The 12,240-nt window shown below is 43.8% G+C and overlaps 1 protein-coding gene across 1 annotated transcript in view; it reads right to left on the reverse strand.

Annotated features, from left to right (window-relative positions):
* The window catches only part of COL4A4 (collagen type IV alpha 4 chain), a 103,936-nt gene that overhangs the window by 18,095 nt on the left and 73,601 nt on the right, over positions 1-12,240 (reverse strand). The window contains exons 35-39 of the mRNA XM_021682955.1: positions 8,646-8,753; positions 7,932-8,039; positions 2,014-2,085; positions 700-828; positions 496-609 (exon numbers count right to left, since the gene is read on the reverse strand). Of these exons, the coding sequence (XP_021538630.1) occupies positions 496-609; positions 700-828; positions 2,014-2,085; positions 7,932-8,039; positions 8,646-8,753 (531 nt within the window). The remainder of the gene's footprint in view (positions 1-495; positions 610-699; positions 829-2,013; positions 2,086-7,931; positions 8,040-8,645; positions 8,754-12,240) is intronic.

Genomic DNA, 12,240 nt, shown 5'->3' on the forward strand with positions numbered 1-12,240 from the left:
GCCCCAGCCCCAGCCGGCTCCAGTGAGACCCCACTCTGGGAAATACTGCCTTGCTGGACTTCGTCCCTGCCAAGTGCCAAGAGGAACGACATGTACTGGGAGCCGCACTTGAAGAGACTCTGCTTCTGTGTGTGCCAGACCTGGGCACAGTCACACTGGCCGGGGGCGCGGTGGTTCTCATGGCTGGTGCCAGAGACCACCGGGCAGCGTGAGATTCCCTCCGGCCGGAGGCTTCTGCACCCTCGTGCTCAGCACCATGCTGGCGCCGGCGCCTGGAGAGCCCCGCTGAGGGTCAGAGCGCGTCCCCAGAGAGCCCCGGCCCAGGCTGGGCCTGACAGCCCCGCAGCACCCACACCCCCCCGCCTTCCCCATCCGCCCGCCTGGCGGGGCTGCTAAGGGGCTTCAGCTCTGCCATTCTCTGGTCCGACGTCCCTCCGGAGCTGGCGGCATCTAAGGAAGGGAGGGTCACCATCCTTTGCCAGGATTTTCTCATACCTCTTGGACCGTCGGGGCCAGGAGGTCCCTGATCTCCGGGGGGACCTGGGTCAGGAATGTCCCCTTTAGGAGCTCTTCCTGCGGCACCTGCAGGACCAGGGGATCCAGGTCTCCCTGGGGAGGGACGTGTTCAGATGTCAGCCTCCTCACGTTTGGAAGGTTCTGATTTAGTTATTAAGAGGGGCAAAGCATGCTGCGTCTTACCTGGGGGGCCGGGGGGACCTCTTCCTCCAGAAAGGCCTGGGGGAGAAATTCCCGGGCTCCCAGGGTCTCCCATCTCCCCTTTCAGCCCGGGTACACCCACTGGACCAGGTGGGCCCACGTCGTGCAAACCTTGGCGAGGGAAACAGCATTAGTACTGCGTCTTCTCCCTGTTTGTCCCTGTTGTGGCTCCTGGAAAAGAACTGCTTCCAGACGGGGTGACAGGGACCCAACGGGTTGTGCTGAGACCGACCACCTGCTGCAGTGGTGGCCCCAAGGCTGAAAACTCTCCCTGGGTCAGCCGTTACGTACCCTCTTACGCCCCACCACACCACAGGTCAGCCGCAGGTCAGCCATGGGCTTATTTTATGGTTATTTCCCCGGTTAAAACAAAACCAAAAAAACAACAGCGTATCAACGTTCCAACCTCTACCCCAGAGTGAAACCAAATGAGATCCAGCCATAAGGAATTATGAATACACTGGTTTGAAATTTAAGGTGGAAACTGGCATGTAAATAACCATTGCGGAGTTTCACACTGAAACGGGAGAACATCACTGGTTTCTTGAGGGAGGCACACATTTTATCAGGCTCTGTGGAGGAGCCTCTAAAATGAATCCAATGTGATCTAAATTAATTCTTGGCCTTCCACACTGTATCAAGATTCTGTCTCTCTCCAGCAATTGCGTCAAACCCGGTGGTGCGACAATCCAACCCCCTGCCCAAGCACCCTCAAACCTCCATGTCTGAGTCCATCTGCCCTGTCTGGTTGTGGGCTGTTTTTCTGAGACACTTAAGCAACAAAGGAGCACTATATTAAGATACCAGAACAAGCTCCAATGCAGTTGTTGATGATTAGCCTGTTTGGGATAGCAAAGATAACAGCGACTTGTTCAGGTCATTTGTTTAAGCAGCAGCCCATTGGGGGCGCAAAAAGTACTCATTAGACCCACGTGGTCGTACTTGCCATCACTACACTGAATCCCAAAAAGACAAAACCTCCCAACTATCTGTTATTTGTAACATTTAAAATTCGAGTTCCACCTATGCAATTATTCAGAATATTTTTAGCAGAGAGATAATCCCAAGCAACATCAACAGAAGTCACTGGTAACCATCTATTCCTTCTTAAATTGGGTTTTCTCAGGGGTCCTTTTTAGAGAAGTCGTCTTCAGTACTAAGAACAGTCCAATACTGTGTCTCTCAGGTAAGCCAATTTCTTAGTTCCGCACCCCAAATCCTGTGTAGTGAAGGAATACCACCAGCATCTGAGGCTGCTGACTGCAGTTCAATCTTTTGCAAAGGATTTTCTCTTACCTGAAGTGCCTTTGGCTCCTTTCTGACCCTTTAAGCCATGTAAGCCGTTCAGACCGGGTGACCCGGAGGGACCTGAAACACATCACAGGCCTGTGACCCACCAGGGAAGATCCAGTGTTGAAGTTCACCGGCCATCGGGCCCAGGCACGCCCAGGGGACGACTCGCTGATGGCCACCGACAGATTGTCCAGGCGGGAGCCATGAGGTCGCACTGTCTAGATGTCATTATCAAGGCTAAATCCATGCCAGTGGTTATTACTTAACACATTCATTTGATGGACATTTTCTGCAAGACAGCTTAACACATTTCTTTGGTTTTACCATACTTCTCTTGGTTTATGACCATCTCTCTCTCTATCCAGATACAGTCTAGAATTACTGAATCTTGGTGTAGGAAGGGACCTTCGGTTCTAGGACAATGAACTCATCCTAGACGAGAGAAAAGAGATTGGACTAGAGCAAAACCAGGCCTCCTTCCTCCCAGGCTCAGAACCTGTCCACTCCACCATGGTCTGTAGATACTAATTTCTTCAGGATCTAGTCAGGTAAATGTAGTAAGACAATAAGGACAGGTGGAGTCTGTGACAAACTGGGGAATACATGACCTACCTAACTTTTCTTCAAGTACCATACTACTCAGAAAGAAGAAGCTTGCAGGGCAACTTTGGTTGGCGCTATTTCTTTGCCACTACTTCTTTCAAAACAAACCACTCTGATAGCTCTTTATTGAAACTAAATTTATTTCATAACGATCACTGAAAATTCCTCTCTCTGTAATTAGGTATGATCTCTTTCTGCCAGGCATCAGTGTAGTCCTCCAAGGAGATATCTACCAGCCTGACTTCACGTGAACACTGAACACCTATCAATCTATAGATTCATAAATATATAAATGTTTAAAGTATCTATAATACATTTATATTATAACATATAGATATATAAGTGTATAGATTTATAGGGAGGGAGTAAAGGAAGGAAACAAGGGACAGACAGAGGGAAGGACAGAGGGAGGAAAGGAAGAAGGCAGACGACTGAGACGTACAGAACATTTCTGGGAGCTGAGCCCTCTGCCAGGTGATTCATACACGTCTTGTCTCACTGATTTGGGGGAAAGAATCTTCTCCCCAGCCCCTGGCCAAACCTGGTGACCTTCCAAATTCACTGGTGGATCTTTATTGGAGGCTGAGAGCCAGCCAGCCCCTCACTCAGTTTAGGGCCACATTCCTGTCCTTTGCAATCGTAATGCCTTAGCAAACATCAAATGGCCCTCAGCTACCCCATGATACCTACACAGAGCTCCCCGATGCCCTTCTGCTGGTGCCTGTCGCACACCATGCCACAAGCAAGTCTTTGGGTGACTGGATTACTTGGGTAAATTAATTGAGTGCAAAATAAAGTCTTATTAGTCATCCCATGCCCCCATTTAGCATGTCTCCTGACACACAGTTGGTGTTCAATACGTGTTGGTTGAACGGGTGAGTGGATGCATGAATGAGTGAGTGAGAAAATTTTCCACAGGGAGGGCTGGGACGTGAATGGGTGGAAAGAAAGCTGTGGGAGGGAGGGGGTACAATGTCTATTTGCACGTTACATGGTCTTTGGTAGATTTATGGGAGGAATAAGATTTGATTAAGTTAGAGGCATCCATTTGTGTATAAATAATTTAAGTGCTAATTATTATCTACTCATTAACGCAAGTCCTCTGTGGGCTTCTTATTAAAAGACAGAACACTAAGCTAGTTCCACTCTATTTATTATCAGTACTTGAAATGGACATTATTCTATTTTTAAACTCAAACTTTAGATTGGTGCAAATGAGCCATATTCTCTCATCCCCACCCAAAAAAAAAAAAAAAAATGGGAATGCACCCTTATTTTTCCTAAAGCTCTTATTTCCTAACCACTTTTCACAGTTCTGGCTGAGTTTATTTTTCAATCCTCTTTCCTCTTAATGAGCCATCCTTTCAAGTCTGCACCAAAAGCACACACAGACCTTCTTCATCTGCCAAATCTGGATATTTATTGCAATCTATCTGAAATGATAATAAATTTTTTGAGAACACTTTGCTATTTCAATGTGTTTTGATCTCCAGCTGGAGCCACCAAGATTGATGGCTTGGGGGACTTAGCTGGGGTGGAATGTCTCAGCTTCTGCCAACTCTCCATTGTCCCATCAACGCATCCAGATCCCGGGCTGTCACAGGCCCAGGCCCTCACCATTGTTGAACTGGCCGACCCTTATCTGACCCAATGTTATCTTTCTAAATCGAATGCAGCTACATCTGGGTAGGATTTTAAGGGCAATTTTTCCTTTTTACTGAAAGCTTTTTATCAATCCCATCTCTAAATCAGAAAGTTGTTCATGCATAAAATATATACAGTGCAGATGAGAGGCAATTAGGCTAACAAAGCACATTCCTTGGTAATGAGGATTTTTTATTCACCTCTCTGGCCGTCCTCCTGCTTAACACCCTTCACGTAAGGCTGCACCTCCCTATGCTCATGGGACAGCACGCGCTCCCCCCAGTCAGAGAATCGAAACTCTTGCCCCAGCCCTAAGGGGAATCACAGCCTCCATCCCAGTTAGCCAGCCCACTCAGAGACTGGGTTCTCACTGAGGTTTTCTTTTGTTCTAAAGCCTGAAAATGCTACTCTATCCCCGGTGGCCTTTGTACAGGTTTATGCTTTAAATGGGGTGACCATCTCATCCCTGTGCATGGGGGACTTGCCCAGTTCTGGCATCCTGAGGCACCCCTCCATCCCAGGCAAACCCGACAGCTGGTCACCCGAACGTGAAAGCCAATGGGAAAGGGACCCACGTAACTACAGGTAATGGTCGAACACCGTTGAAAACATATCAAAACAGATTCTGAAATAAGATATATATGATTTTTGGTTCAGAAACTACATGAGTGCCTACTGAGGAGAGGCACAAGAGCATAAAGACATGGTCTCCTAAGCCCCAGAGCTTCTGTCCCCAAATGTCCTCGGTGACAACTGCTGACAAGACAATGGAGAGCACGAGAGAAGCAGTCCCTGACCTGACAGAACAAATGGGCAATTACTTCAGGAGCGGTAAGTGCTGTGGGGGCAGGGCTGGAAGGACACTCCTCTCAATGGAGAAGAGGGGAGAACATTCCCATGACTTCCACAGCTGTAACATGCATGGCACTTCTTTCCAGATAAACGACATTTCTAGGTGCCTTTATTTCTGAGGAAACATTTCGCTTGCCACCAGCCAAAACACCCCAATCCACATCGTTATGGTTGTTGCCATGGAGCAGACAGTTGTCTTTAGGTTTTCATTATTCCAATCTCATGAACGCCTAACAAGGAACCGAGTGTCTTCCCTTTAGAGGGCATATGTGCTTGAACTTAATTTAAATCTACAAATCAAGCCCTTTTTAGCATATGTTTAAGTTAGAGTTTAAATCTGACTGAACACAAGCAGGACTCAGAATCCACATGGCTGTTCCAGCAGAACAAACAACTTTGGAGTTCAACAGCTGGTTTGTTCAAACAAGATAATCAGTCCCCTTGACTTATTTAGAACATACTTCAAATATTTAGTTTCTCAGATCAAAGTGTTTCTGCTGGAGTACAGTTCATTTTTATATCAGCATGATAAACTGCAACAATGGATTTATATTGTGGACGTTTTTGTTTTCAGGAATGTATTCGCGGTTTGGTCGGGTTGGGTTGGGTTTTTAAAGACCGGTCGTTCATTGGGCAGTTTGCAGAGACACAGTGTCCCTGCGTGGCCAGGAAGCACCACTGCCGCGTCCGTCTGTGTGTTGGGGTGAGTATTTGGGTTGACAGAGTCACTGCCTCACCTTCTCGTGACAAACTCATTATTTTATAGCACAGAACTCCAATGTGGCTGGAGATTATTTTTCGAGTAATTCTGTTACTCAGTCAACGTCATTGGCTATTAGTTTTTAAATAACATATCATAGTGAGGGCGCCTGGGTGGCTCAGTTGGTTAAGCGACTGCCTTCGGCTCAGGTCATGATCCTGGAGTCCCGGGATCGAGTCCCGCATCGGGCTCCCTGCTCGGCAGGGAGTCTGCTTCTCCCTCTGACCCTCCTCCCTCTCATGCTCTCTGTCTCTCATTCGCTCTCTCAAATAAATTAATAAAATCTTTAAAAAAAAAAAACATATCATAGTGAAATTATGTGATAAATGCAAACTAATTCAAGGGCAGGACAAATCAACAACAGCAACCTGAGCCCAGTGATTTTAGTCAAACTGAGTGTCTATTGTTATGGCACTGAGAGGTTTGAAAATCCTTGCTATTTTTATTAAACTAGGAGGGTGAGATGAAGGGGAAATGCAGTAGGAGTGGTTAATAATGGAAAAGTTTTCTTTTGGGTTTTTACCAATTTCATCGTCCAGACACTCGAAAAAGTGTCCGAGGACACCCCACCGAGGCTACAGGGATTTTCCAGGGACAGCAAACAGCCACAATCACTAGATAAACTTTTAATGTTAAAAAAATTACGGCATTGCTTGAAATCCTAAATTTATCACAAATCACTGGACTTTGCATTAAATGTCAATGAAGAGGGAGAAGAACAGTACAAAGATGTCTTGTTTAGTTATGGGAACCAGAAGCCAAGTAATATTTGGCCATATGGAAATACATAAGTACCAGCGCTCCAAAATAAAGGGCCTCCCTCTCTGCAGAATACTGCCATGTCACACATACCACACTACTGTGTGTTGGAAAACAAACATGATTTGAAAGCTATTTGGTGAGGGTAGCGATGAAAGCGTGGAAAATTTTAATTTGGATTTTCAAAACAATAAAACAATGAAGCCCAAAGGAGGGGTTTCCAACTCTTCCGAGTGGAGGTAATTTCCATTTGGCCAAAATTTAGTACATGGATGAGTCACCTAGCAGAAGCTAAGGGGAGGAAGGAGGAGAGAGAGGAGCTTAGTTGTAGAAATCTACTAAGTAAGGCTTGACCCTTCGTCTGCTTATTCAAGTGAAGACCCTCAACTTCATAGCTATTAGCTCAGTTGTCCATTCTTCTACTTGTCCAGTCCTCTATTAATTTATTCACAAACTTAAAAATACTTACAATAACCATCCAGGAGATTTACTGGGTATCCACTGGGTGCCAAGGATACAAAAATCATATTCTACTTGGTGAGAAAGACCTCTAAACATACAAATGTGTAGGACATAGGTGCCACGCTAGAAGTATATACAAAGTACCCAGGAAAAACATTTTTTTTTTTCTAAAATGGGAAAAAATGGACTGAAGAGGAGTAAGGACTATGGAGGAATGGAGGGGCATGAAGCTTTGTTAACAACAAATAAATATGACGTACGATAGGATATATGGTATTATTGTAACCAAACTTATAACCAGTTTACTATTACCCATAAAGACCAAAAATTCAACCAGGAAAAAATGTTTTTTTAACCTAACAAAGATAAAGAATACCGGTAACTCTTTCTCCATAGCATTTTTCTTCTTTTCCTTCCACTTATCACAATTGGTAAATGTAGATTTATTTACACGTTTGTTTTTAATACGTCTCCACGACTACACTGTGAGATCCCTGAAGGCAAGAACAAGGTCTCTTCTCTTCAGAATTGTACACCTAGTGTCTCACACACAATTTGGAACATAATAGGAGCTTAACTATCCAAGGAGACAGTAAGTGAAGAGGCCTAAACGTTACGGAAAACACTGGGGGAAATGCTCTCAACAAAGGCAGCACCGTATTTTGGTAGAAGGCAAGTGGAGAGCCTAGATGAGCTGCCTGAAGCTCTGAGTGAGAAAGAAGAGGAAAGAGTTGATGGGCATGTGGGAAAGAGTAAGGAGCCATGACCAACAGAGGTGACATGCAGCGCAAGAAAGGCGCTGTTGATTTGCCCTCATGGGTGGGGTTTCCTTTCCACTCACCTTTTATTCCTGGAAGACCTGAGGCCCCTGGATCTCCCCTCATGCCTCTTGGCCCAGGATCCCCTCTTTCTCCTGGAGGCCCCTGCAGCCCAGGCACCCCTTGATTACCTGAGGATGAGAGAGGGAGGTTCTGCAGACACCCACATGAGATAGGAGCTACCTTAATGGGGAAGGTCATCTGTGCTCTTAACAGATGGGTAATTGGGAACATTGTCATCACTTTTTTCCCCTAGACCGCCTAACTCTAGAGAGAAAAGCACACTTAACCTCAGACGCAGCAAATCACTTTGGAATGATTACCGCTGCCATTTATAATTTTAAACTTTCACTATATTCTGAATCGGCAAGATGAGGAGCCATTAACATGTTGTGCTGTCAATGTGATATGTGTCTTAAGTCTAAAGGAGAAAAGAAAACCAGCATCTGAGTCGCAGGGGGATTAAGGAGGGATGGAAAGGAGCTTTTATCTGTCAGCCCCTCACTTTGCGCCTGGCACCTTGCTAGGCTCTTAACAGGTGTTGTCTTGGTTTACTCCCAGACCAACCCACTGGGATTGGACTAGCTCCACCCTATGGGTGAGGAACAGTAAGTGTGAGTGACTTGTCCAAAGTCACAGATCTGGGAAGTGGCAGAGTCTAAGCGAAGGTTGGCTCTTTCTGATAACCTAGAAGATAGATGAGTGCTCTGGAAATTTCCAGGCTCCTTTCAAAATACCTGGACACCCTGGTGGTCCGGAGGTACCAGGTAGTCCTGGACTTCCTGGTGGTCCTGTGGGCCCTTGAACACCGGGCAAGCCCTGCTCCCCGGGTGCTCCGGGATGTCCTAAAGAAAGAAGAATCAAACATCTGAGTAATTGTGGATTGGTCTTTGAGGCGGGGCATCTATAAAACCTCCAACTTCAGCACCTGACATTATTTTCTAGTAGTATTTGTTACTTGTTGAAAAGATAACACTAAGGAAGGATACAAAACACCTTTAATCCTACCACCTTAATACAATTTCTCATGTGTATAACAATGTGCAAATAAGACCCACAATTTTATATTCTGATTTTTTAAATTAGCATCATATTATAAGTAATTTTCCAAATTTGCTATTATTTTCTTCTTCTTCTCCTCCTCCTCCTCCTCCTCCTCCTTCTTCTTCTTATTATTAAAGTAGGCTCCATGCCCAGCGTGGAGTCCAACACAGGGCTTGAATTCACAACCCTGAGACCAAGACCTGAGCTGAGATCAAGAGTCAAATGTTTAACCAACTGAGCCACCCAGGCACCCCTCTAATTGTTGTTTTGAAATGACCAGCTGATAGCTTATTGGGTTAATCTTAATTAAATTAATTAACCTAATTTTCTCTTACTATTAGCCATTCAAGTTATTTCTCTTTGCTGTTATGCATAATGATCTTTATATATTTTTAATCCATTTTTCTCAAATTATTTCCTTAGGAAAAATTCCTAGGCATAGAATTTCTAGGTTATATTTTGGTTCATTTTTATGCATTTTAAGCTGCTGAAGTATTTTAAAGTAAATCACAGGCATCATGGAATTCCATCCCTAAATACTTCAGGAGGTATGCCTGAAAAAACCATTTTTCTACATGGCCAAAATAACATCATCGCAGCCAAGAAAATTAATACCAATTGTTAATATCATCCCGTACTCATTCCATACTTGAGTTCCCCCACTTGGGCCCTTAATGTCCTTCACAGCTGGTTTCTCCACACTGACTCTCATTCCAGAAACACACATTGTGTCTGGTGGCTACATCCCTTAAGTTAAAGGAAACAATCTACTACAGTCTCTATCTCAGGACAGAGACTTGCTGACGAGAACAGTTCAGCTGCTGTTTAGTCTTTCAGAATAGACCATTCTGTTCTCGACAGAGGTGGCCAGGTGGTTTGGGTAAGTGCTGCCCGAATGCACACCACTGCGCGTAACTGGTTACAGCAACTGTAAGTGCCTGCCCTGTGCTCACTGGGGACTTGTGAGTTTGTTGGTTTGTTTTCCTGCTAATTCAGTAAGAAGAAAATAACTCAGACTTCCTTTAGTTACATTTCTTTGATTACTACAGAAGATGACTATTTCCCCTTGTTTATTTACAATGTATTACTTTGATACAATTCAGATTTACAGGATAACCCAATAGTCCATACTGAAATTAGCCAGTTGAATCTGCAAATAAAATATATGCCTCTGGATTTACAAACCCGTGGTGGGAGGCACAGTCATTATTTATTAGAACACACATGAAACAAGCCTGTGTTAGTCTATACCTGGTCCCTGATCAGCTTTAAGATCTATGAGCCTCACTGTGTGTTATTTTATTTATCCTGAAAAGGTACCTTTTCTGCAGTAAAGGTACAACAGTGTTATTCTCATTTCCAAATGGAAAGACTGAGGCTTGCCTCCCCAGTTGCACCTGTGTTAAGAACAGAGCTTCTGAGTTAATCTGTGCCGAATTTTCTCGCTGAATTGAATGGGGTGATGGGGGGGTAGAACTAAACCCAGTACAATCATTTAAAATCCCCTGAGACAGGCAGCAGCTCTATGCCTTCTCGTTGGGCTCATTCAAATTCAATCAATGCAGCTTTTCCCAGTCAATGGAACTTGTGTATTTAGGTAAACTCTGTGCTGGTGAATAACATATGATGTAATTTGGAAATTTTAAGCTAAAGCTATGGCATATGAGAAAGGGAACAGATTAAATGGTGATAACTGCAGGACACCAGGGAAATTAGGCTAAGGCAAATTTTCTTGAAAAAGTTAGCCTAAGTGTAAAATAACTCAGATTTATAATTTTTCACTTAAAATACTAGATAATACCAAGGCTTCCATTTTGGACTAGTTTCAGCTTATAAAATCTTACTGTCTTAATGGTTTACATAAAAATATCAGTAAAGGTGGAATTTTCAGTTTACCCCCTGCTTTCAAGGAATCTTATTTGATCCTCAGAACAATCCTATAATTATGCATGGGGCCAGTTTACAGGTGAGGAAACGGAGCTCAAAGATGATAAGCAACTTGCCCAAGACCACACGGACAGTAATAATGGAGACTGACTTTGAACCACTGGTTTCCCTTCTTAAGGCTTCTTTCTCACTCTGGTAATTATTATGAACCCCCATAATGTTAAGCTCAAAACTATTTTCCCTTCCAAATGTACACTTCAGCTGCACACTTTGGTTAAAATACTATATTATTATCTTTATCTATTTGACCATGTCAGAGGGAAAAGACCAATATGAAAGAGAGTGGGAAAGTTCTTCCCATTGTAATAGCTTGTTTTTCTGTTGGACTTCTATTTTAGCAATCTTATGGCATAAAAACAAACAAAAATTTCAGATAATACTTCTGCTCATATATTCTTTCTGTTGTATGTAATGAAACATGACTAATGTCGAAGACAATTCTAAGATAACGCACAAAACGATGGGCACCTGGGTGGCTCAGTCAGTTGGGTGGCTGACTCTTGATTTCAGCTCAGGTCATGATCTCAGGGTCCTGGGATCCAGCCCCGAGTCGGGCTCCAAGCCCAATGGGCAGTCTGCCTGAGATTCTCTCTCTCTCCCTCTCCCTCTGGCCCTCCTCCCACTCTCCCTCTCTCTCTCAAATACATAAATTTAAAAAATGGACAAAACTATTAATAGGAGATATTTTAACTTACAAGGGACGCATCGAAACCTATCCACTACCAGCTGAATGAGATCGTGCATACTTCCTTAACCTATCATTTGTGGATGGCACTTGTTCTTTCCATGCAATGAATATTCCTGTGCATGTATCTTTATACATTTGTCTGATAATTGACTTCAGATAAATTCTTACAAGTAAAATTACTAAGCTAAAAGGCATGTATATTTCATCAACGATGGGTCATGTACTGTAGCCCAGCCACAGCCTTGAGCGGAAGGCAAAAGATCACAGGTACATCATAATCCGTTCTGAGGGATTACATGTCAATCATCACTGATAAAGTACCGTTTTGAACAATTTAGATTCATTGTTGGTGGTGAAATTTTACTTTTTTTTTTTTTTTTGGTTTGGTTTTTAGTAAATTAGATATTTAGTAAACGAGATATTCAATGATAGCTCGACAATGGCAGTCCTCACTGGCATTCACATATGATTTTCTGAGTAGGAAAGAAAGGGCAGAAATGACAACCTGAGGCTGTGGTCAGTGTGAATGGTTACTGCCAATGTATCATTTATAATTCTAGAGATTGTGAAATAGTTCAGCTTTTGGTTGCTTGCCGTAATCATTTCTGACCATGTCAAAATCTGGGCATGCCAAGGGGAGTGGATTGTTATGT

Source organism: Neomonachus schauinslandi, chromosome 3, assembly GCF_002201575.2.
Source record: "Neomonachus schauinslandi chromosome 3, ASM220157v2, whole genome shotgun sequence".
NCBI classification, from domain to species: Eukaryota; Metazoa; Chordata; class Mammalia; order Carnivora; family Phocidae; genus Neomonachus; species Neomonachus schauinslandi.